The sequence below is a fragment of the Hemibagrus wyckioides genome, linkage group LG11 (assembly GCF_019097595.1).
Source record: "Hemibagrus wyckioides isolate EC202008001 linkage group LG11, SWU_Hwy_1.0, whole genome shotgun sequence".
In the NCBI taxonomy this organism is placed as follows: Eukaryota; Metazoa; Chordata; class Actinopteri; order Siluriformes; family Bagridae; genus Hemibagrus; species Hemibagrus wyckioides.
The window spans coordinates 10,088,400-10,115,299 of record NC_080720.1 but is presented as its reverse complement, the minus strand read 5'-3'; the positions used below and the strand labels follow the sequence as shown (position 1 = coordinate 10,115,299).

Below are 26,900 nucleotides of genomic sequence, written 5' to 3'. Positions count from 1 at the left end.
TAATGGTTAGTAATATATTACCACAGCAGAGTAGTCAGGACAGAGAAATTACTTGTCAGTAATCTGGTATCCCTCAGCCCAGGAGTGTGTGTGTGTGTGTGTGTGAGTGTGTGTGTGTGTGTGAGTGTGTGAGTGTGTGTGTGTGTGTGTGTGCTCTTGTCAGTAATCTGGTACCCCTCAGCCCAGGGGCATGTGTGTGTGTGTGTGTGTTCTTGTCACTAATCTGGTACCCCTCAGCCCAGGAGTGTGTGTATGTGTGTGTGTGTGTGTGTGCTCTTGTCAGCAATCAGGTACCCATCAGCCCAGGAGTGTGTCTGTGTGTGTGTGTGAGCTCTTGTCAGTAATCTGGTACCAGAGTAGTAGATGGAGAAATTTATTACATTTTGGCATAACATGTTTTTCTTTCTTTCTTTCTTTCAGTTATTAACTTCAACAGAAACAAAAGAGGCTGTATCGATCGTTTGCGCCTGCTATAGCGCAAGTGATACCAGGAACTAACTTCACGGATGTATCTCGACATTAAAGGGAACTATAAACTGTTAAAAATCATAGATGAATAAATGAAAATTTGCAATTGTTAGCAGATCACTATGGAATAAAGGATTATTCTATTCCCTGTTATGCTTTATTACATTATATAATATGCTTATTACATATAGCTTTAAATGCAACATTTGGCAACACCGTGTCCAGGGGATCTCAGTGATCTCGGCCCTTAAGCAAAGCCTCTGATCGTCATCAGTTCATTGATATTTTTCTCGTCTCCTATAAAATAATTTGTATTGAAACGTGACGTAATCAGACCCTGTTAATTTTATACTGGCCAATCACAGCGCAGAGGATTTGCTGGGGGCGTGTCCACGACCGAGAAGCGGTGGAGAAGAACAACATTGCGATAGGAAAGCATGGGGGGAACGCCTTCTTCCATCTTTGTAAACAACTCCACAGTGCGCGTGCGCGTTCGTGTGTCACAATAATGGGTGACAATCTTTTCCAGCCGCTGTGAACCCAACCACCGTGTTCATCTGGAGAATTTGGACCAAGCGACGTGCACCTGAGTGCCGAAGACACGTAAGACCATGTTTATTTTCCCTTTGGAGAAAGTTTCGTTTTGCCACAAAAGTACATGTACAAGGCATATACGGACACTGCACTGTTTTGCTAGCTAGCCTAACTAGCATTGCAGTAGTACTGTTTTCTGTCGCAAATGTCAAGTGCAGGAGGTAAAAAAAACTCCTTTACAAGTTGTTTAATCCTTCCTGTGAGAACTCGGAGCACTGTGGCGTTGCTAATGTAACGCAACTCATCGGTTACTAGTTCATTTGTTTCTCGTAACTTAAAGTTTGTTGTTGAAGTCAACCAGCTAACCATGATGAATTTATCCGGGAATTAAACTTCTGTTTGACTGACTTGAAATCGGACCAATTAGAGACACAGGAGTGTAGCGTTAAACGGGATTTTGTCCAATCACGAGCAGAGGGCGGGGCTTATTAGGTCAGCGATGGCGTTGGTAGCACGCATGCTAGCTACTTTCCTTGACAGCTAAATGGCAGCGTTTGTTAATGACCTGAAATTTATTTCAGAACTTTCTTCGTGCATTTCAACACAATTACTCCGCTTATAGTTACTAGTTTGTCTAATTAACTCGAGTTTGAAGACTTTTCGACATTTAATACACTACATTCGGACTTACGTCACTTAGTGGAGTTAGTGTTTAGTAAGAGAATCAAACCAGATAACCCATATATATATAACTCTGTTCTAAACATATATGTAGTTTGTTAATAATTCTAAATAAAGTGCAATAAGGGAGTGCATTTTAACGTAAAAACTGAAAAAAAAACAACTCTTCTTGTATTACGTGTTATTGTTCATGATCACTAATAAACCCTCAGTGTTATAACATTGTAATTACTGCTGTAGTAGGACACTGTTCAGTTAAGACACTCTCTATTCATTCTTAGCACAGTTGTTATTACCACAGTATACAGATCCAAGTATATGCATTTAAAGTTTCTAGTATCACCGGTAAATATTGTGTTTACATCCAGTTTGCATTTGTAACTTGTTGTAAGAAATGAATATGAACAGCCACAACAATCCTGTGTGATCTCGTACTCGTATTGATTTCCCTCTTTCCGACTGAAATCTTTCTTTGCACTCTCAGGAGCAGAATGGCCTCCGACTCAGTAGCTCAGGCTCCTGGGTTGAGGATCATGACCTTCCATCCGACCAAGGAGGAATTCAAAGACTTCAGCCGCTACATTGCTTACATGGAGTCAAAGGGTGCTCACTTAGCTGGCATGGCAAAGGTTAGTGCAGCTCTGAAGACACCATGAGGATTTTTTCTCACAGCCATGTTTCCCAGCCCGGCTCTGGGAGACCCTGAACCCGAACCCACACCCACCCCGTCACATTAATATTGTGGAAAGACTTTTGATTATAATTTTCAGACGGTGGATATTTTAAATGAACTCATTATCCAGTGAATCTGAGAAGGTTGTTATTTAAAATACAGCCATGTATGAGTCTTACGGGACTGTATCCCAAGCTCTTTCAGCTAGCAGTTACATGTTCTTTGAATAAAAAGGCTGCTGACAGACTTTGTAGTCACATAAAGCTCTTATATATGGCCCACAAGTCTAATTTGGTCTACAGGCAAACAGGTTGTATTTTTCCGAACACTGTGTCATTGTAAGAAATTAGTTACGGTTAATTGACACTATCCAGTATCAGCATTATGAATAGCGCATATTCACAGCCAGTTGAAACAAAGCACAGACAGATTGTTGTTCTTCTATAGGTTGTGCCTCCTAAAGACTGGAAGCCTCGTCACACGTATGATGACATTGATGACCTGGTCATTCCTGCTCCTATTCAACAAGTGGTGACGGGTCAGTCCGGGCTTTTCACACAGTACAACATCCAGAAGAAACCCATGACTGTCCGCGAGTTCCGCAAGATCGCAAACACAGACAGGTGATAAATTTCTCAGTTACACGGCCATTATTTATCTTAGATTTTTTTTTTGTCAAAAAGTTGATATTTAATCATTGTTCAACTCAAAAAGTCATTATTAATCCCAGATTTTTCAGACACACATTTATTATTTATTTTATATATTTCAGGCATACTGCCGTTATTTATCTCAACTATTCAACTAGTCATTAACTGTCTCTGATATTTGACTCATATTCCAGGCACACAGTCATTATTTACCTCAAATATTTCTTAAATGCACAATGGTTATTTGTCTCAGATACTCCAGTGTCAGATACTAACTTTCATCATCTCCAGCTGCTCTGGCTTTTCTTTTATTACAGAAAGTTAGATTGTTACAGTCATCCAAGATTTATTTGTCACAACTCTGATCTTTAAGAGTCTTCTTCCCAACAGTCAGATGCTCACTGACTCTCTCTCTGCAGGTTCTGCAGTCCCCGATATGTAGATACTGATGAGCTGGAGAGGAAGTACTGGAAGAATCTTACATTTAATCCTCCACTCTATGGAGCTGATGTCAATGGAACCCTCTACGATCCGGTGAGTAACTAGTCTTTATGCTGTTTGTCACAGCCTGGACATGTATTGTGAATGATTAATATGAAACTAAAAGAAAATAAAAAGATCAAAAATAGCACTTAGAGCATGTATTCTAAGTATAAACTTAAAATAAGACAGTTCCGTAGTCATAGTTGATGACTTAGTGTTTCTTTCAAAAGTTATTACAGTGGTACCTCGGTGTTCGACCTTAATTTGTTCCATTCGGTCGAATGCCGATTTGGTCGAAAACAGAATTATTTTTCCCCATAGGAAATAATGTAAAACGAATTAATGTGTTTCAACTCGATGGTTGATCTCACAACTTTCCTCTTGGCAACATTGATGCCTGATTTCCCCCTTTTCGGAGACATGGCTACTGATATTATACCACAAAAGATAACGTGGGGTTTATAACACAAGCACTCACAGATGACGCTTTCAGAACAGATGACCCGCGTAAACCGCTTCATCTCTATTGTCTATGCCAGGGTACGCCACGTGGAAAGCGTGTGTGGCATGGGCGTCATTAGGCCAATTTTTAGGGGGGCTTTAACATTTCTACTCAGGCCCCATAAAATTCTGCGATTCTCTATAAACTACACAAATTCGTGATCGCCTCAGTCCCCTTTAAATTTCATATGAAAACGGCAGCAGACTTTGGCTCCTCCCCATCTTTCAGCGCGTTCTTCAATCCGCAGACCGCGGCGTCGCAGAGCGAGGATCAGAAGAGTGTGTGTGTGTGTGTGATCAGGAAGACTCGTATTTGGCTTGTTCAGTACTCAAATATTATACACATCTATGCAATACCGTGGAATGGTGCAATAAGTTTACCATCCTACCCTGTTAGTCAAACCTTTATTTATTTATTTATTTATTTATTTATTTATTTACTTACTATTATACCCTCATTGGGGGCTGAGCCCCCCTTAAATGAAAATTCGATATTCGTTGCAATCCTGTATGAAACAAGAACCAGCGTTCCTGACGGTCGAGTTGTACACCAAAAATATTTTTGTACACCGAGGTCAGATTGACTAGAAAATTTGAATCGAATACCGAAAATTCGAACACGGGGTGGTCAAGGACCGAGGTACCACTGTATAAGACTTAAAATATACATTATTTTTAAATATGGGCATGGCACATCAGCATATTGGATTATCACAGGTATAGAATAAAAATGTCTTTGCTGTCTTAGTGTGTTTTGGAAATAGAGAGTGGGTCAATTTAAATAAAACACATTATCAAGTGTTAGATCATGTTAAATAATTTAAAGAAGCAAATAGAGTCATTAGAATAAGACTGATTAAAGCACAGGCTCCCTGCTGGCTGTGTGTGCCTCATACATGTGTCTGAATTGTTTTACATTTCTATGCAGGATGTGAACGAGTGGAACATCGGGCGTCTGAACTCTATCCTGGACACAGTGGAGAGAGAGAGTGGCATCAAGATTAAAGGGGTGAACACACCGTACCTGTATTTCGGGATGTGGAAGAGCACGTTTGCCTGGCACACTGAGGACATGGATCTCTACAGCATCAACTATCTGCATTTTGGAGAACCCAAGTCCTGGTAGAGTCTTAATTTAGTCACATCCATTAGGCTAAGTACGCTAACAGGATGTGTTCTAAATAAGAATATTTCTCCATCAAGACTCCATGTTTCTTCACAAATAAAAGCACAAACAGTGTGTTTTTGTTGACTGAAAGCAGGAGAAATTATAATGAATGCCGGCTCACTTCACAATTCTGTGCTAAAGGGACAATAAAGTAAAAAAAAAAATCAGATAATCACATCAGCACATTTACCTGTGTTTAGAGTTGTCTCATTACAGGAAAACGCTACAAGGTCTTGCTGCTGCCCATTAGTAAAGAAAAGATTTATAAGTGGTCAAATACAATCTGTAAACAGAACTGAATTTTCTTTATCGACGAATATTTGATATATTTTATGGAATGCTGTTTTATGAAATGTCTGAGTTTTTTAGACATTGTATTTAAAGAGGCAACTAGATACCTACTGACTAACTGTATATACCTGTGCAGGTATGTTGTGCCTCCTGAACATGGGAAGCGTCTAGAACGTCTTGCTAAAGGTAGGAATAAATCTGTCTGGTCACATATTGGAGTTCATTTCAATTTAATATTCCTTCTCTCTCTCTCTCTCTCTCTCTCTCTCATTATAATTAAAGGAACATTTTACAATGGAAAAAATCTCAAATGCAGTCAATTAGCCAACATGTGGTTGTTTTGTTTGCTTCTTTAATTTTGTATAGACGCTACAGGACTTCTATCTCCGTCTCAAAACTTACAGCCTCATATCAATTTCTGAATCTGCTGCTTGTGTGCTACTGTACTACTAACATCATTTTGGCCATATTATAGATAAGGGGCTCACACATGGAAAAAACAAACAAAACAGGAGTAAGATTCAAGAAGCTTTGTCATTTCAACCACATATAGCTGACACAGTACATAGTGAAATGAAACAACGTTTCTCCAGGACCTGGTACTACATAAACATACAACATAAAGATCAAACACAAGAACAACACAAAGCTAGGACCGAAAGTTCATCCAAGCCACATAAAGTGTAAAGTGTGCAGCTAGGTGCAAACAAAGCAACGACAAGACAGTGCAAAAAACAATAAGTACAAAAAAGACAACACAAAAACACAGGACACTTAGTGCCACAGAAAAAGAATGTGCAATGAAATGTAATAAAATGAGATGATGATGAAATTTGGGGGCTGACAACATGTGCAAAAATACAATACAGCAGCAGTTGAGGTAGTGCAAACTAGAAATCAATATAAATATAGCAGCAGATGAAAAACAGGGGGTGAGGTAGTGCAATAAGTATCGAACAATATAAGTTATGTGTGTGTGTGTGTGTGTGTCCACACAGGTGAGAGAGAGAGAGAGTGGGTGTGTGTATGTGTGGGTGTGAGAAACAGAGAGTTATGTACAGTTCAGTCCTGATTGTGTGTGTGTGTGTGTGTGTGAGAGAGAGAGAGAGTTTTGTACAGTTCAGTCCTGATTGTGTGTGTGTGTGTGTGTGAGAGAGAGAGAGAGTTTTGTACAGTTCAGTCCCGGGTGTTGAGGAGCCTGATGGCTTGAGGAAAGAAACTGTTCAACAGTCAGTTTGAGAAAGTAAAGTCATGATGTGGGGATTGAGACATACAGTTTGAACAGTGATGTACTGTCAGCTCTAAGCTCCTCTTTCTTGCTAGTAGAATTGCTTCAAGACAAAATTTAAGAAGCAAGACTGGGACACCAAAAATGTAGGGTTTTGGTGTAAAAATAAAGATAAAAAAATATCAATAAAGTATATCTGTCTGTCTGTCTGTCTGTCTGTCTGTCTATCTATCTATCTATCTATCTATCTATCTATCTATCTATCTATCTATCTATCTATCTATCTATCTATCTATCTATCTATCTATCTATCTATCTATCTATCTATCTATCTATCTGTCTCTGTCTGTCTGGCTGTCTGTCTGTCTGTCTATCTATCTATGTATGTGTCTGTCTGCCTGTCTGTCTGTCTGTCTATCTATCTATTTATGTATCTATCTATCTATCTATCTATCTATCTATCTATCTATCTATCTATCTATCTATCTATCTATCTATCTATCTATCTATCTATCTATCTATTTGCCTGTCTGTCTGTCTGTCCGTCTATCTATCTATGTGTCTGTCTGTCTGTCTATCTATCTATGTATGTGTCTGTCTGTCTGTCTGTCTGTCTGTCTATCTATCTATCTATCTATCTATCTATCTATCTATCTATCTATCTATTTGCCTGTCTGTCTGTCTGTCCGTCTATCTATCTATGTGTCTGTCTGTCTGTCTATCTATCTATGTATGTGTCTATCTATCTATCTATCTATCTATCTATCTATCTATCTATCTATCTATCTATCTATCTATCTATCTATCTATCTATCTATCTATCTATCTATCTATCTGTCTATTTGCCTGCCTGTCTGTCTGTCTAAAGAAAACAATGAATACTTTTTATTGTGTACTGTTTATATGAGTTGTGAGACATGGCATCCTGATCGTTTATCTTGTTGTGCTTTTACAGGCTTTTTTCCTGGTAGCGCCCAAAGCTGTGAAGCCTTCCTGCGACACAAAATGACTTTGATTTCCCCGTCAATACTAAGAAAGTACGGCATCCCTCTTCAGAAGGTCAGTTTGTGTGTATCCTCCAGCTGGTTTAAATAACTCTCAAACTCTCAACAATCGCAAGACTGTAATAAATGCCATTGTTTTACTTCGTAAACCTTTGACATACGAATTGGAGAAACACAATCAATTGTAAACACTGACTCTAGAATTTTTAGAGTCCACATTTTTTGGTGCTTGTTAGTACTTTTTTGTGTTGGGTTTTTTCTCCATAGAACCGAAAAAAGTCCTAATTGCAGACACTGACATTATTCGTCTGAGAACTGATTGTAAATACAGGGTATAGATAGGACACCAGGGATGCAAATCGGTGAATCATTTCTATTTGAATGAGCTTTTTGTTAGGTATTTTGTGGTTGGGAGATAGATAGATAGTCCAAAAACAAAAAGAGCAGATATGATCTACTTTCGATTTACATAATTCTGATGAAGAAAACAGGTAGCAATAGAGACTGTTAATTTGTTTTCCCTTTATTTTTTGGCTGCTGTTAACTACATCCTTTACTCAGTTACTGTTTGTGGTGTGCATGTATTTGTGTCAATGATTTGTAGTAGGGGTGGATGCAAGTGTAGATTTGCCTTTTAATGAAACATAAACAATACAGAATCCATAAACCAGACAAGAAAAGACATGAACTAGGATCTCGTGACAGAAAGGCATACGTGGACTAGAGAACAAAACATAGCAATATAACAACATAAGACCAAAGCTAGACAGTGAGTGAGGTGTAGGACATGACACGCTCACTGACCAAAACATAACACAGTCATGTGACCTGATCCAGTGAGGTGTAGTGGCTGATGGGATACGTAGATATACGTAGTATTAGATTTTAGCGTAACAATGACATAACCATGAAATAACTTCAAAATGTTAACTCAGCTTGTGATGTTCTTTATGCATCCCTCATCTATTAGAGAGCCCCCTAATTTTATTCTGTGGAACATGAGGTACTTTAATTATGTTTGACACCCCAAAAAAATCTGAGAATAGAAGTGAATGTAGTTTTATGCACACAAATTGCATAAATAATTGGTGACTGCAATTATTGTAAGTAAAATGTCCTAATTCTGCTTAAAGTGTGCATAAGCTCCACCCTCAGCGATCACTTGTCTCTCATCCTGCACACACTTGTCACACACTAGTCAGCAAACAAACACTTAAAAACTAAATTAGCAAGTTTAGCCTACTGAGATAATTCTATAATTACATATGATTAAATATTTCTGTATCTCGAAACAGAGGGATGTCAGCCATGCCTCAGTACAGTGTGCAGACATATTGCGTTATGAAGAAAACATTGTGTAGTAGTTAGCTGCGATTGTCAAAATAGCTTGTTTGGCATTAATCATCAACACACAGACTCGAACACGTGTAGGAATGATGCGTTTGTGAACACACCTGTCGGTAGTTGCCATGTATTACCCCTGAGGTATGATTCATATTTAATAACAGAAAATAAAGTAACGTCTTCCTTAAAATTTCTGACATTCGAGGGAAAGGAAAATGAATTCTAATGTTTGAGACTCAGGCCTGAAGTCTTATCTCTTGCTTCTGTCAGGTTGCCCAGGAAGCTGGTCAGTTTATTGTGACCTTCCCCTACGCCTATCACGCTGGATTCAATCACGGATTCAACTGTGCAGAGTCCACAAACTTCGCCACTCAGCGCTGGATTGACTACGGCAAGCAGGCAGCATTAGTAAGTGTGAGGAATTGCTTCAAACCTTTACTCCATGATCAAGACCTGGTCATCTTGCAGATCCTTTGCTTGGACCTCCAAGCAGCTGTTGCTATCTGCAGTCGGTCAAGCTTTAGCAGTGCTCATGATTTAAGCATCTCTTTACCTTGGAATTTGCCCAAAGGCTGATTCTAAAAGCTAGACAAGTCACTGGGGTGTCAGTCTGTCTAAGTGTATTTAAAGGTTTTTAAATTCTCTGAGAAAGTGGGGATGATCTGCTAAATATTTTGAACAGACATGTTAGTGTCCTCCGTATTGTCACTCGTACTGAATAAAAACCTAAACTAGACTGCAGTAGATTACACTGCACACTGAGACACAGATTGTCTCACAGCTGCTTGAGAGTTTAACCCTTAGTGAGCAAGCAAAAGGCTACAGTGGCACAGACGAAAGGCCATAAAAAGGAGTTCATGTTCAAGGGTGACTATAGTTTTGTGTTGTGCTTGTAGTTATTATTAAATTCTTTGATGCAGCACATCATCGTTTGCGACAAAAATGTCGTTGTGTGCTCTTTTTGCATCACAAGTAAAAATACAGAACTTGAACAGCAATTTTGTATTGTATACGTGGTAAAGTGAAATTAAAAATAAAATGTTTGTTTTCTTCTTTCCTGTCACAGTGTTCATGTCGTAAAGATATGGTGAAGATTTCTATGGACTTGTTTGTGCGAAAGTTCCAGCCAGATCGATATAAACTGTGGAAGGCAGGAAAGGACAGCGTGATAATTGACCACTCCAAACCCACACCAGAAGCAGCAGAGTTCCTGGAGGATGGAAAGACACCAGGAGAAGCAGGAGAGCTCAGCAACAGCAGCCTTGCTGATACCAGAGGAGAGATGGAGAAAGAAAAAGCAGATGACAATGGAGGGGAGAGAAAGACCGAGAAGTTGCCCACAGCACAAAACAAAACAGATACCAATAGAGAAGACAAAGTGATACAAAATGCAGGTGCACAGCAAGAAAAGACAGAAACACAAGAGGCATATGCAAAGGAAGAAGAAACAGAGACCAGACACACCCAGCTACAAGCAGATGGTGAAGTAGAGAAGACACAGACTGAAACAGACAAGACAGAGAAAATAGACATAGAGAAAGAAGCAACCGATGAAGCCGGAGTCCAAACAGAAAGAAAAGACTCAGAGATGGACATACCAGATCAAGAGGCAGGTCTGACAGAGACAAGCAAATCTGAAAGAGAAATACAGGAAATAGAGAGAGAGACAGAAAATAACATCACTGAGAGCAGGGAGAAGGATAAGACTGATGGAAGAAAAGAAGAGACAGACAGAGTAGAAATGGAAACTGAAGAAATAAACCAGCCAAAGCCTGAAACAGAGACAGCAAGGAGAGAGATGGGAACTGGAAAGGAAGAGGTGGACAGCAGTGAGATGAAGCAAGACATGGGTGAGGCAGATAGTGGAGAGTTGGGGACTGAAAAAGAGAATCTGTGTGTGGCACAAGAGACCATCACGTCTGTGACCGAGATGAAAACACAGAAGAATGGAATGGACAGTCAAGAGACAGATAGAGAACATAAAGGAAATGAAAAAGAAGATAGAGAGACAGGAGAGGCAGAGATGGCTAGTTCGGAAAAAGACAGCAAGACAGAGAGTGACGAGATGGAGGGTGACACAGGAGATGCAGGGATAGGGAAGATGGAGAATGAGACTGGGATTGGAAAGCTGGAGAGCAAGACAGAGAGTGGCAGTATAGAGAGCGAGACAGGGGAGACAGGGAGAGGAGAGATGGAGAGTGTGGCAGAGAGGGAAGAACTGGAAAGGGAAACACAGAGTGGAAAGCCGGAGAATGAGACAGGGATAGCAGAAATGGATAGTAGGACAGGGTGTGAAGAGATGGAAAGTATGACAGGAGAGACTGGGGGAGGAGAGATGGAGAGTGAGACAGGAGAGAAAGGTAGAGAAGAAATGGGGAGTGAAACAGAGGACATGGAGAGTGAAGAGATACATAGTGAGACACTAGAAACAGGCAGAGAGATGAAGAGCGAGAAAAGCAGGGGCGAAATGGAGCATGGGATAGGAAAGACAAAGAGAGAAGAAGTCGTCAACAAGACAGAAGACACAGGCAAAATGGGGGTAGAGAGTGAGACAGGAGAGGCAGCAAGAAGGGCAATGGAGAACAAGACAGCAGTAAATATTGAGAGAGAACCTAGCACAGAAGAGGTGGAGAGTGAGTCAGGACACAGAGGTAGAGGAGATACAGAGAGTGAGACAAGGGGAGGAGAGGTGGGGAGTGAGGCAGGAGATACAGAAAAGGGGGAGGTAGAGATGGACACAAAGGTAGTGGTGGTGGAGAATGAGACAACAAGAGGAGAGGTGAAGACCGAGACAGAGAGCATAACAGGGAAAGAAGAGATGGAGAATGAGATAGGAGAGAGAGGGAAAGAGGAGATGGAGAACATAACAGGGAAGGAAGATCTAGAGAAGGAGACACTGAGAGGGGAGGTAGAGAGTATAACAGGGAAGGAAGACATGGAGAGTGAGACAGGGAGAGGGGCGGTAGAGAGTGTAACAGGGAAGGAAGATTTGGAGAGTGAGACAGGGAGAGGGGAGGTAGAGAGTGTAACAGGGAAGGAAGATTTGGAGAGTGAGACAGGGAGAGGGGAGGTAGAGAGTGTAACAGGGAAGGAAGACATGGAGAGTGAGACAGGAAGAGGGGACATAGAGAGTATAACAGGGAAGGAAGACATGGAGAGTGAGACAGGAAGAGGGGCGGTAGAGAGTGTAACAGGGAAGGAAGACATGGAGAGTGAGACAGGAAGAGGGGACATAGAGAGTATAACAGGGAAGGAAGGCCTGGAGAGTGAGACAGGGAGCGGGGAGGTAGAGAGTGTAACAAGGAAGGAAGACATGGAGAGTGAGACAAGAAGAGGGGCAATAGAGAGTGTAACAGGGAAGGAAGACATGGAGAGTGAAACAGTGAGAGGGAAGCTGGAGAATGTTACAGGCAAGGAAGACATGGAGAGTGAGACAGCGAGCGGGGAGGTAGAGAGTGTAACAGAGAAGGAAGACCTGGAGAGTGAGAAAGGGAGAGGGGAGGTAGAGAGTTTAACAGGGAAGGAAGTCATGGAGAGTGAGACAGGAAGAGAGGAGGTAGAGAGTACTACACTGACGGAAGACATGGAGAGTGAGACAGAGAGAGTGGAGATAAAGAGTGTAACACTGAAGGAAGACATGGAGAGTGAGACAGCGAGCAGGGAGGTAGAGAGTGCAACAGGGAAGGAAGTCAAGGAGAGTGAGACAGGAAGAGAGGAGGTAGAGAGTATAACAGGGAAGGAAGACATGGAGAGTGAGACAGAGAGAGTGGAGACAAAGAGTGTAACACTGAAGGAAGACGTGGAGAGTGAGACAGGAAGAGGAGAGGTAGAGAGTACAACACTGAAGGAAGACGTGGAGAGTGAGACAGGAAGAGGAGAGGTAGAGAGTACAACACTGAAGGAAGACATGGAGAGTGAGACAGGAAGAGGAGAGGTAGAGAGTACAACACTGAAGGAAGACATGGAGAGTGAGACACAGAGAGTGGATATAAAGAGTGTAACACTGAAGGAAGACGTGGAGAGTGAGACAGGAAGAGGAGAGGTAGAGAGTACAACACTGAAGGAAGAAACTGAAAGAGGCGTAGGGAGAGAGGAGGCAGTGTCAAAAAAGGCTGATGAAGAGAGAAAAATAGAAATTGCAGATACGGTAAAAGAAGAGACTGTTTCAGCAAATCCAAAGGAAGAATTAGCAGAGAAAGAAAGCGAGGTGATGGAGAACGAGGTGATGGAAACAGAAGAGACTAAGACAAGCAGTTCTTCTGTTCAGAGCAAAAGGTGAGAACATGTCACATAAAACATACCGAGTTGCCACGAATCTTTGTGCGCAGTAAATCTCTCTGTGTGCTGTGTATAGATGCTGACGTTAGATAGTAAACCATGCTTCCGGTGCCACTGAAGTAGAACTCATGCAATTCTCCACACTTATTATTTATGCTATGTACCTTATCCACCTTGATTCTTAAGAAATTTCACTGGCACTGTGTTGAACTGTGAGGATCAGGAGTATCTTTGTTATAATGAGCTCTGTAACTGTCTGAACTGCTTTACTGTTCTTGACTCATCTCTTCTCTACTCTTTATTCACCAGAAGCACTTCCCAGCCAAAGGTGAGGATGAAAAGGCAGAGAGGAGCCAGTGCTGGTTCTGCTGAGGTTGTAGAGCATGTCAAGCGAAAGAGAACCAGGCTCAGTCAACCTGAAGCAAAGCATGAGGCAAAACAACCAGATTCAACAGGCCAAGGTGAGAACCATGCAGTCCAGTTCATCTTCTCTCTTCTTCTTTCCTCTTCCCTGCCCTTATGATACTCATTTCTTGCAGATGAGAGTGACCATGAGGAGAGCATGGAAGTAGGCACTCCAGCACTGAAACAGGAAAAGAAGTCAGGCCACTCCCTCATAGAGACTCCACCTCCCCATCTTTCATCAAATAAACAGCCAAACACCATCACTCCTAAAACTCATAACCGAAGCCATAGCACTCAGTCCTGCCACATCACTACTACGTCTTCCCAGCCTCGCAACATCCCCTCTCGGCCCAAAGAAGCCACTCCATGCTGTGATACTAGAACTAAGCGCCCTCAGCCTAACACCACCACCTCTCCGTCTCGGCGTGCCGTCATCACCAAACACAACAAAACCACCATTAAATCTCCTTCTAGAGACATCACTGCAGACCCCAGTGACCTCAGCGTTCATGCTAAACCCACCAACAACTCAAGACACCGTGGCGATATCACACCAAAACGCAGGAAAACCAGCCCGAAACATGAAGCCAAACCCAGGGAGCGTCATGGCAGCTCAGTACCAAACGAGGACAACGACGAGACCAAGGCTACCTATGGAGTGAGCTTGGCTCAGCGGCTTTTCCAACGGACACTCAGTCCCGCTGAGGTGCTACACGTCCACAGCTATGCTAAAGGAGACTACAGCGATCTGGACAGAGAGCAAAGGGACAGCGACACGGACACAGAGACACAGGAGAACGGACAGGTCACGTACATTTACATACATATTCTAGAGCTTAAAACAGTGAGTGCACTACCGAGGTCACAGAAATCCAGATCAGAGTTCTATGATACTTTTAAGAAACATATTAGGCTAAACTGTCACTCTAACCAAGAAATATGTTTACCGATCTCTCTTAGCTAGCTTACAGACATTTTGTGTTTTAGATGCCAGAGACATTTAGAGGTTGGGACTAGATAGCCTTAAGTCTCATACATTGTGTTGTGATAATTTAGCTGTAACTTGCTAGTCTTTGTTAGATAGATACCTAGCTCTGTTTTTCTGTAAACATAGAGTAATGATAAAAAATATATAGTCACAAGTCTAAACAACCATTTTCTAGTGAGTGATCATGAGTAAAAGTGTTATAGGTGCAATATTGTGATGCATGATAAAGAAGCCTGCTGCATAATAGAAAACGTATCCTTAAATGATGCGGCTACGAAAGGAGATGTCTCACGAATGGATGAATGGTCAGACTTTTTGATGTATACATCAGTCAAATATATTTAGGCTGTAGGGAGTATTCTACTATTACTATTCTACTATTAGTGAGCGCATACAGATTCAGACACCAAACAACTTACCAGTGATCATGTGTACCTGTTGGCTTTAATGGCTGTTGAATATTTTCACATTGATGTATGCTCTGAGTTCTGAGCTGAAAGAGCCCACTATGCAGTGTAGTTTATATAGCACAGAGGTAGTGTACATCACTTTTACAGTATACTGAGGATAATAATATAGTTCACTATTCACTGAAAATAGTTTGTCGGCTGAGAACTCTACATAAATGATTACGGAAAAGGAATTAAAGTTAGATATGACTCACAAGACAGCAAGCGTTCTGATTGTCTGAGACACACCTATAGCTAGAAAGGTAATGAGAAAATGTATCTGTGACCAGAAAAATGAGACTGAGAAACAAGGACAAAGTGCAGTCTATCAACATATATGATGGGTTAACAGGAAATGAATAAAAATGTAGATCACGGTAGTGTATTAAATGTGTGGGTTTGCTTTTTATCCAGCAGGGGGCAGAAGACGACTCTTATGAGGCACTAAACAGTCTAGTGAGGCTGCCCAGACATCATCCTTTAATAAAGGACAGCATCAGTGACGAGGGTGAGGAGTTTCATGCCAGCGTGCTGATATCTGTCTGTTCACTTTCCGGACCTTGATGTGACCTGCTTTCAGAGTACAAAAAAGTGGCTTACCTGTGTGTTTGTGTGCGTTTGTATTTGTGTGTGTGTTACAGAGCTTCAGGACCAGGCCTTGATTGAGGAGGATGGTTTAGAGGGTGAGCTGTGGGCTAAGCCTCTGGCTCAGCTGTGGCAGAACAGGCCTTACAACGAACAGCGAGAGAGAGAGTACAATAGAGGGATCGGCCTCCAACCACCATACTGTGCCGTTTGTATGATCTTCCAGACACACCAGCGGGTAGATGCATATCTCTATCTATCTACCAATATATGCATACTCCTTTTTGTACCTTAGATAATTGATTTGTGAAAGGACTGTATGGAAAAGTACTGGGTTTTTTATTTATTTTTTAATACAAACAAGTCTCAGCTGAATTTGACTGTCACAGCCACTGTCAATGGTGACATGAGATATCATTCAGCTGTAGGTCTGCAGATTAATGCAGCTGTAGCTGTGGAATTCCTCACAGATATCCACATCACCCCATATTTGTCTCCTGTCTAGTCTGAAGAGACCGACTGTGAGCAGACTACAGTTCAGGCTGGACGTCAAATGAGGACAAAGCCACTGATCCCCGAGATGTGTTTCAGCACAACCACAGAAGAGTGCACTAAACTTCAACTGGCTACTCCGCACTTGGATCAGGATGGAACCAGTCTGCTCGTTAGCTGCTCCCAGTGCTGTGTGCGTGTACATGCCAGTAAGTACCAATTACACCGCTGGTTATCATTCACACACATGCATGCTCATGCTGCTGATTAACACGTTCACGCACCAGCGAACGCATACTGCTTACTCGCAACCTTACAAAGTAAAAAGCTGATATCGCTGATGAACACTCGCACGCGAACAAGATCATAATGCCAATTAACGACGAGCTACAAACCTGTGCTCCGTTGTTGCGTACCAAATATGGCAGAACATAGAAGTTATCTTTTATCATCATTCATATCATTCATATCATCCTGTTCAAGTCATAATCATAAAAGTCAGCTGAAGTCCCACAGTGTAAGACCAGCTCCAGTGGTTTTAGTGTTTAAAGGCTGTGTTTGTGCTTGTGTTCACCTAGGTTGCTATGGTGTTTCACCTGAGAAAGTTACAAAAGACTGGAAATGTGCCCGTTGCAAAGCCAACGCCCTCACGGAGGTCAGTGTGGATTTGAAACTTTTTGAAGAGTGTCTCTGTAGATTATTCACAAATGAATGCTAACTTATAAAAATTCTATCTGGCTAAAGTTGCGTTTATAAAACTTAAAATTGAAATAACCATGTGACCACCAATTCCCAGGATTTGTTTTTTTAAGTGAGCCCTGTTGACTGAATAGTTTGCTCAACTGTAACTTCTAGCCTATTACTTCATCAGCCAGAAAGTGTGATAGATGACAGAAGATGGTGAGATCACACAATCACTGTGGACTTCAGTAGCATCCACAGTAGCAGCCACAAGTCTTTTGTCCTCAAAGTCCTCAAATTTCTTTTACAATTTGAAGAAGTGTTGAAAACGGTGGATGAAGCGAATCAGGAAGTGTTGAGCAATAGTGACCACACCATCACCATAACACATGAGTCATCACAACTTGCGTTTATTTTCCACTGGACAAAGTAAACATTGTCATGAGAAATCTGAGTTTCCCCATCACTACGGTTACTTCTGCTAAGTATCAACTTTCAGTAATAACAGTTCCAGGTCAGTCTTAAGTAGCACTGCTGTGGGTAATGTGTAGTGGTTAAGGTGGCGGACTACTGGTCAGAAGGTTGTGAGTTCAAATCCCAGGTCCCCCAAGCTGCCACTGCTGGGCCCCTGAGCAAGGCCCTTAACCCTCAGTTGAGTTGCTCGCGTGTTTAAAATGAAGTAAGTCGCTCTGGATAAGGGTGTCTGCCAAATGCCAGAAATGTAAATGCTGTGAGAACTTACCAAGAACGTTCACCTAGATTCTCAACCACAATGATTCATTAGTAAGGTCTCACTTTGGTGTCTTTCTTGATTTTACAGAGTTGTTGCCTGTGCTCATTAAGAGGTGGAGCCTTACACAGAGCCAACAATGACAAGTGAGCGCTCCATCTTAAACTATCCAGCAGTTCACCACTGATACTTATGAGCTCAGCATTGTCAGCTTCTCTCTGAATCTGTGTGTAACACTTAGATACCTCTGATCTTGCAGGTGGGTGCATGTGCTGTGTGCAGTGGCGGTTTTGGAGGCTCGCTTCGTAAACATCACAGAGAGATCTCCAGTGGATCTCAGTGGCATTCCCTTACAGAGATTTAAGCTGGTAATACAACTGAGCTGTATAAATTATGACTTTGTTATTTCCTCTTTACTCTGAAGATAGTGTTTTACATTTTTATGTAATTGCATTCCTTTATCCGAATGTTGTCTTTCTTAGGTAATATGAAGCCAAATCACTAATAACTAGCCACACACCAATAAATTAGCCCATTTGGGTATTAATAGGCATAGGTTTTTTTTTATCAAGTAACAAAGATCTTTAGTGCATATATGCTTTTAACCTAATATAATTTTTATTTGTTTTCTAAATCTGTACTTGTATGCAAATATAAGCAGATAATAAAGTAGCTACACCAGAAGCAGAAAAAAACATCTAGATTCATAACCCTAGGTTTTTCTGACAGTGTTGGCATAGGTGCAAGACGTGAACAAAGCATATGGGTGGTTATATTGGGTAAATGGCAGTAAATTATATTCAAAATGTCTTTTCTGCTTTTCCAGCCAATGGTAAGTTTCTTAAAACTTCTCCCTAGTTCCTCATTATGAAGTTTCAATAACTTTGTTATTAACTTCCTCTTTAAGACTTAAAGCATTCATGTTTGTTAGCCTCAAAAAGAAATATTTAAGATTATAACAATTACAGTGAAGCCAATGGGATTTTTTGACTTTCGAACGCTAATGCTCTCATTATAACACGTTCAGAGTATCGAGTTCACCTTCTTTCCTCTTTGTCATCTAAACGTAAATGTATCACTCACTGTGACTGTGTTTTATAGAAATGTTACTATTGTAAGAGGCGGATGAAGAAAACGACCGGCTGCTGTGTGCAGTGCTCTCATGGGCGCTGCCCCACCTCGTACCACCCTACCTGTGCCCAGGCTGCAGGTGTCCTTATGCATCCAGATGACTGGCCTTTCATCGTCCATGTCACCTGCTGCCGTCACAAAGGTCCCGTCCAGTCAGAGGTACAGAATTAGAAGTACTTATGTAAACTTACACAAATAGAGCAGCAGTAAGTATGCTTTCATTGTTAGAGGTACTTGACTAAAGTACAGCATTTGTTTTTTGACAATAAGCTTCATAGGTTAGAGGACAAACCAACATTCATTTCATACACAGCTTGTAGAGCCTTTGTTGTTGTTGTTGTTTTTGTTGTTAATATCGGCATAGCCTGGAAAAATCCATATTTCCATAAAGTGCAGAGATAGTACTGTTGTGGGATTTTTGTTAGGAAGTTAGTATGCTAGTACCAAGGCTAATAAGATAATCCTTTATTCATCCAACAATGGGGAAATAGAAACATTTTCAATACAAAATGCAAGTGATTTGTGTGTTTATGTGCTAACAGTAGTAACATAAAATGGGGTGGTATCATCCCATTTTGCTAAATTTGACAAATGGCTCCAATAAATCAATTCAGTTTTATAAGTTGTAGAAAAACACATCTTAGGATCCAGAAAATGTTTTCTTCTTTGTAGTAAAACTTGTTGATTTGAGTTTGAGTGAAACTGTCGCTTCCAGACGCCCCTGCCCCGTGCGAAGCGTGTACCCGGACCTCTGTGGTCCACACGCCATGGAGTAGACCCATACGCAGGATTCAAATAAGCACTGCTTTATTTACGTAAACATAGGACATGAGGTAGACAAACCTAACGACGAAGACATGACCCTTCACGAAACTGAATCCAAAACACCGTCAGAAAGACATAGAAACATAGAACAATGACCAGTACAAAAGGACCTCTATTTATAGGGCACAGCATTAGGACTGATGGGGAACCCCCTCCATGCCTGGCAGGGAACTGTCCAGCTGTTCCTGACAGAAACACTGACCGAGCACAAACCCAGAGACTTGTGTTGTGGGCTGATTTTAATTATGGCTACATGGTTTTTCAGTTTCACTTTCACTATTCATGCTTAGTACATCCATACGGTTAGTTGTATAGTATGTTGTGCCACGTTTATCTTCATGTTCAGTGCAGAAAAATAACTACACACCTGCAGCTTTCTCTCTTGTACTAGTAACAAAGTCTATTTGCCTAGTGAGTCCAAATCATTAAATATCAGGGTACAAGTAGATTTCATCCCTTCCCGAGAATTCTGGGCATAAGGCAAGAATACATCCTAAATGGTATGTCAGTCCATCACATGCCAACATTCACACATTAACTTTAGCATAGCCACTCAATCTCCCAGCCTGTGGAGGAAATCTTAATAACTCATAACTCAGAATTTATTTTTTTAATAACAGATTGCATTTCATTTGAAGAGACAACTATTTCATGCTGTTATTGCATAATCAAGCCCTAATACACTGACGCAGCATAAACAGCACATGCTTGCTCTTTCAAGCAGAACTTCTTTCCCTTTGATCCAGTTGCTCGGGAAATAAACAGCAAAAGTGTTGGGTCATGTTCAAGCTATTGGTTTACCAACCGTAAATACTCTTAAGAAGTGAAATTAGGCCAAGATGTAACATATTTTTTAGTACCAGTCACTGCTGGGATTGTATAAGACGAACATCACTAGGATATAAGGTTTCCGTGCTGTTGCTCTTGACATTTAGATGCTAAATTATTTCCATGTCCATTTGCTCTGCATCAAACACTGATTAAACCACATGCTTGTGTGTCATATCTTTTCAGGCCCAAAATGTTTTTCCACATTCTGTACCGTTTACGGTTCAATGCTGCTGGCATTTTTGTGTATGTGGGCTGTTGCTAGTAGTAACTTGGGTAAATGTGATATGGGTGATCAGTGGAAAAATATGACTCTTTCTTTTGTTTTCTCCAACAGAGGAAAAAGGAGGCCATGAGGGAAATCAACACAGGCCAGAGAGTGATCTGCAAGCACAAAAATGGACGCTACTACCAGTGCGATGTGGTTCAGCTGACAAAAGAAACATTCTATGAGGTCAACTTTGATGATGGCACCTTTAGTGACAACCTCTTTCCTGAGGACATTGTGGTGAGAGGGCCGAAGTGTGAACCGACACATTTGACATTTTTCCATGTTCAGAGCTTCAGCCGATGTGCTGAACCGTACATATCAGTGAGGTAACTCAAGTCAGGTCTAGCCACAGATGTCCTGCTGATTGGTCTCAGAATGCATGCAGCGTTTTGTTTGTTTTTCCGCCCATAATCTTTGCATTGTACAATCTTTGCAAGTACCCATGAAAATGCATGAGAGTGAGAGCCGACTCTGTTTTGACGTCTGAGATAAAGTTTTCTTAACTAAACAGCCAAAACACATTAAAAAATATAAATGAGTGAATTCTTGATATGTCAGATAAAGTAAAGTACTAAAGTAAGCTGCTAGATAATGCAGCTGAGAGATACAAGACAGTTTGTTTCAGCTATATAGGAGTTCTCACTTCCACATTGTAACTGACATTTAGTATCCTCGGATGCACTTCCTGTCACTGTGTTTCGGGCTTTGGCTCATTTGTTTGCCATCCTGCAGAATTTATTGTACATCTTTCTCACAGCAGTGAGAGCAGTAGGCTTCCCCTGAGGTTGAGGGAAACAACTTCTACTTAACATGAAGCAGTAAAATAAAGACGTACACAGAAACAAGCTTACTTTAAAATTCTCCCTCTCCCTCTCTGTGTCTTACTTTCTCCCCCCCCACACACCTACACACACACACACACATACATACAGTCTCCACAATGTTTTTTAGAGTGATGTACTTGTTTGAGCCAAGATAATATTTTGAGAAGCATGTATGTACTGAATTATTTGTTTTTACAATCCCAAGAATATTACAGAAAACACAATTTATTTGGGTGTTGAAGAAGGAGAAGCATTTATTATTTTCACTTATCCCAACTTAGGAAGTTAGGGTCAGTGTGCAGGGTCAGCCTGGATGCATGAAGCCCTGGAGCGGAGAGGGTCAACAACTCTGAGCCTTAAATAAAGTGGTTTGAAGCAGATATTGATGAGTAAACAACAACGAGTACACTCCAGAAAAAACAGCTAGTATCTTTGATGGTGAAAGTAAGCTGTTCTTGACCAGGTTTAATGATTAAATGTGCAAGATTGCCTAGTAAAGAGGGTTGAAGTGTGACTTTTGTATCAGCTGCAATGTAAGTAAGTGACTATTTTTAACTGCTGTTTATGTTATGTGTGCCCAGAGCCGTGACTGTGCCCAGCTGGGTCCTCCACCCATGGGAGAGGTGGTGCAAGTGCGTTGGACAGACGGAATCATTTACGGAGCCAAGTTTGTGGCAGCTCACGTCATTCAAATGTACCAGGTAAGCCAAAAACCCCCAGCATGCTCTGAATGTGACAGTCATGAGTACAGAATACAAAAGGTTTAGAAAATGTACCTCCTTATTTACATTTGAATGGAATATGCTTATATCAGCTTAGCTCATTATGCAGTGGCTTATCTCTCTGTCACGGGCACAGCCAGCTCTCTCATAAAATCTTAATGTGTCTGTTAATGTACCAGTACAACAATATAATAATATACTTTAAAAAGAGTTAGACAAAGTGTATGTGTGTATGTATATATCATATATATACACACACACACACACACACACACATATATATATATATGTATATGTGTGTGTGTGTGTGTGTGTGTGTGTATATATATATATATATATATATATAAAATATAGTATTTACTACTTTACTACCATACAAATATTGGATAGAGTGATGTATTGCAGCTTGGATTATTATACGTCTTATCATACAGACAGCTGTTTTTGGTATATTTTATTCATATTTCCTGGGGCAGGCTGCAACAAAGCATCACTGATACAAAAACATATTTATAGCTATGTTTCAGTTCCTTTTTTTATGTTAACGCTGTGCACGACCACAATTTAGATTCTTTACTCCCTGTTAAACTGGACATTATATTTTGCCTCATATACACTTCTACAATATATTTATATATTTATCTTACATATGCACACTGTACATACTATACTCTTTTGCAACACCATTTCAATGTTGACTTTAGCAGACCTTTTTATCTACATATATTCATATACTGTATCTTCTGTACATTATAGAGCCTACACATATTTATTTATATTGTTTTATTTTTCACATATACTATACATAAACTATATTGTACTATACATATATATACACATATATATTTTTTGTTTTTGCTTTTATACTTTTATATTTTTACACTTTTACATTTGTTACACATTTTTTGTTTTACTCTTTCCTCTTTCATGTAAGACAGTCGTAAAAAGCATTTCACTAAATGTCGTACTGTGTATGATTTCGTATGTGATAAATAGAATTTGAATTTGATTCTGATCACATGATAATCACTGCAGTTTGTATGACACATCGTCAAATTCAGAAGCTACTAAACAATGCTCTGACCAAGGTCTTCTTTCTTGCAATTTGTCCAGAACAGCTTTCCAAACACCTCTCAGCAATAACATTAAAAGCACTGAGAGGTGACATGAATAGCACTGATTCTCATTACAATGGCACCTTTGAAGGGGTGGGATATATTTAGGCAGCAAGTGAACGGTCAGTGTGTTGGAAACAGGAATAATGGGTGAGTGTAAGGGATCTGAGTGTCTTTGAGAAGGGCCAAATTGTGATGGCTAAACAGCTGGGTCAGAGCATCTCCAAAATGGCAGGTCCCTAAATATAAATACCCTTCCCTAAATATTGTTGCAGACCAAGTACGCCCTTCAAGGAACCAGTATCGTCTAATGTCAGTGGCCGTTTACAATAGGATATTGCACCTAGACACACTGCGAAAATAGTTCAAGCGTGATGAGAGGAACAGGATATACAGTTCCAAACAAATCCGATCCACAGGGGCCACACCTTGCAACTAACAGGATTTCAAGGATCTGCTGCTAACATCTTGGGGCCAGATACCACAGCACACCTTGAGTTTTTGTTTTGCAGAGAACTAAGACTAACTGTGATTTGCTTCTTCATAGGTGGAATTTGAGGATGGCTCACAGCTCACAGCCAAGAGAGATGATGTCTACACATTAGACGAAGAACTGCCCAAAAGGGTGAAATCCAGACTGGTGAGCTACACATTCAGCTATAAAAAACACAACTTCCCACAATTGCTAGAACTAATAATGCTCCTTAGGTTACTAATGACAATGTGTAATATAAACTGTGCTTGTACTTTAAAGTGTGGTTTTCCACTCTTACAGTAACTGGATGTTGTCTAACCCTCTGAGAGGGTCCTCTTGGGGCCTCTTTATCACCTCACAAACAGGGAAAGTTATCTCACTGAGGCTCTGACACTTAACAGTCACTCGTGATACACGCAGCCAGCGTTTAACCAATGAACTCAGAGGGGGTGTCAGTTCATCAGTAGGGTAGACAAGTAGATAAAAGATAAAAAGACGTTGGGCAAAAGCAGAAAAACAGGTGGTACATCAATGGCAACAGGTGCGTCTTCTTTCAAAAACTGAAAGCCGAAACTGATATCTTTGTGCTGTGCTGAAATGTTTTTCTTCTCGATGTGTGCTTTCATCCAGTCGAAGGCATCAGACATGCGTTTCGACGGTATCTTCGGAGAGAAGAAGCTGCAGGACAGCAAGAGGCAGCGCGTGATAAACTCCAGATACAGAGGCGACTACATCGAGCCGGTCATCTACCGAACCATCATGGAGTAACCAGCAACAGCAGCAGCATCTTCCTCCTCACAGCACCAGCATTGATTGAGCAAAGCTCCCACCCACTAGTCTCACAACACGAAGTGAGATCGTTTCTTTCTGTGTGTGTGACGTTGTACACATCTACTTTTTTAACAAGTTTTAATCGCTCCAAGAGCATTGCCATCACTCTGATCTCTGAAAAGCTTTTAGTGAAGGCATTTTAAAATACACACACAGCCTGTGCCACATCCTTTCAGACATGATGTGGTTTTTATATCCTTCTTGGAAATTGAGCCACTTATGCATACACTTTGGCCAGAAAGCATTAGAGTTTGTACTAGTTTTATACAGATCCTCGTTGTTTCCTCCTGTTTGCATTAATTTATTTCCCTCCAAGTTCAGGGTGCTAATACTTGCCCATATATTTTTATGGAACGGAGGAACCATTGCCATTTTATCAACATGAACACCTCCTTTTTTTTTTTTTTTTAATCCACACTGTTGTCAAATTGTACAGCTGCATTCCTGGATATTGTAGATTATTTGCAACATAATGAATTTAGATTTGTTTTGTTCTGATTTTGTTTATTGTTTTTTTTGTTTGTTTTTTTACCAGTCTATTTATTAGATGGTGCTTTCTGAAAGTAGCCTTTGCAATATAACTGAATTCTAACAGCACTGTCATCTAGGCAGACAATGTTGTTTTTGTTGTTATCAGCTGGGAGGTTCTTTCAAAATGCCACGGATTTCCTTCCTTCCTCTCAGCTAGCTCTGCTGTACAAGGTGTTTGAAGATTTGCTTTGCACTGCTGTTCAGTCAGAGGTGTGTTATGTTTATTACTTACAGCTTTGGCAATCTTAATCAGAACCCTGGTTGGCTTAAGCCCGACGCTAAGGTTCACATATCATGCTAAATCTTTCGCCTTCATCACCACGCACAATATTATTGCGATGAATTGCATTAAAATAAGTGTTGATTGACATTTGAACTGTTATGGCAGTCCCCAAGGTAAACTATTCAAACTTATATACACTACCCGAACCTCAGATGCTATTCAGCGGTTATATTGCGCCATATTTTTTTAATCGTTAAAAAAATTGGGTAACTAAAACTAGCTAGCTAGCTTCTGTTGACTTGCTATAAAGTTAGCCCAATTTTGGAACACCTTGGCTGAACAAGTAGCCGGCTAATGGCTCCATAATGGCTAGCTTGGTAGTTTAACACCCTAAAATGAAGTATCTCCAAAACAGTGTATTAAATGAGCTGGCATTAACAAGATTCTGTTATTTTAGTAGCAAAGGCTTACCTAAATAGCCTAACTAACAAGATCCTCCAGGGTCTTTGTGTAAGGACGGCATCAGAGGGACTGTGGCCGACGGTTCTGTCCGTGGTCCAGTGAACAGAATTGGTGGTGTTCCCTTCTCTAAGACTGTTTTCAAATGAATCAGCTAATTTTAAGCAAGAGCACTGTCTTTTTGCTGACTTTATTTTGATGAGCTAAATGGAACAGAATTGATTTTGAGAGCACAAATGCTTCCCAGTCTATACTGCCTACCCAGGCAGCTTCTTCACAAATGGAAGGCAGCACATAATAATAACATTCTGAATTATCCACTATGATAATAGGGTGCCTGTTTAATATTGAGATATTTTGTATATAATATTCAAGACTATCAGAATATGCCTAACCCCCATGCTTTAAAAAAAAAAAAAAAAAAAGCTAGTTTTGCACTTCTATGCTGTACTCCTAATAAATTGATTTGCTCTAGCCACGTTTCTGAAACAGACACTCGCTCATGAAGGCCTTTTAAAGCCTGTGATACGATGTTGTAGCGTGTGTCTGAGGTTAACAGCTATCAGATGTTTAAGTCCCTTTCACTCAGCAGAAAGGGATCTATACATATATCACCACTTAAAAATGACTTATTACAAATGTTTTTTTATTATTATTATTATTATTATTATTAAGAAGCCTATTTTATTGCTTTGTTTTATAATAAGTGTTTAATGTTTATATGCTGTGAGAAATAGAGTTGTATGTAGTTAATTTAAGAACTGGCAGTGTATTTTCCCCCAACTTGCTTCTTTAAGATTAAGCCTCAGTCACACTGAGAGCCGAGGTTCTGAGATGTCTGTTCCTGTCTTTTGTAAAGATTATCAGTGTGTCAGTAAAATGATGTGGGCTTACACACCTCTTCTGCGAGCCTTCATTTCATCTTCAGTGTATAATTCACTTGTTATTAGAAATGTAGTTTATAAGCACGGTGTTGAGGCTGTAATAGAGAGTCGTGGCAGCCAACAGAATCACTTTCAGAGTCCGATTCTT

General features: G+C 40.5%; 1 protein-coding gene across 1 annotated transcript; it reads left to right on the top strand.

Annotated features, from left to right (window-relative positions):
• Window positions 1-915: 915 nt before the first annotated feature.
• kdm4aa (lysine (K)-specific demethylase 4A, genome duplicate a) lies at window positions 916-26,763 on the top strand. The gene is made up of 22 exons (XM_058402372.1): window positions 916-1,071; window positions 2,168-2,312; window positions 2,804-2,979; window positions 3,426-3,540; window positions 4,919-5,112; window positions 5,586-5,635; window positions 7,633-7,736; window positions 9,296-9,433; window positions 10,092-13,300; window positions 13,613-13,764; window positions 13,843-14,513; window positions 15,563-15,653; window positions 15,787-15,968; window positions 16,236-16,431; window positions 16,801-16,877; window positions 17,724-17,779; window positions 17,893-18,001; window positions 18,735-18,923; window positions 20,755-20,925; window positions 22,094-22,213; window positions 23,897-23,989; window positions 24,455-26,763. Exons 2-22 carry the CDS (start codon window positions 2,175-2,177, stop codon window positions 24,590-24,592), a joined length of 6,369 nt encoding a protein of 2,122 aa, XP_058258355.1. The 5' UTR covers window positions 916-1,071; window positions 2,168-2,174; the 3' UTR covers window positions 24,593-26,763.
• The last annotated feature ends 137 nt before the right edge of the window (window positions 26,764-26,900 follow it).

What these genes read in the sequence shown, in the direction of transcription:
- kdm4aa (XM_058402372.1), top strand. Translation starts at nt 2,175, where the DNA reads ATGGCCTCCGACTCAGTAGCTCAGGCTCCTGGGTTGAGGATCATGACC. An exon ending in AGACACAGGAGAACGGACAG is followed by an intron (nt 14,514 to 15,562) that starts GTCACGTACATT and finishes TTTATCCAGCAG; the next exon opens with GGGGCAGAAGACGACTCTTA. An exon ending in CTGTGTGCGTGTACATGCCA is followed by an intron (nt 16,432 to 16,800) that starts GTAAGTACCAAT and finishes GTGTTCACCTAG; the next exon opens with GTTGCTATGGTGTTTCACCT.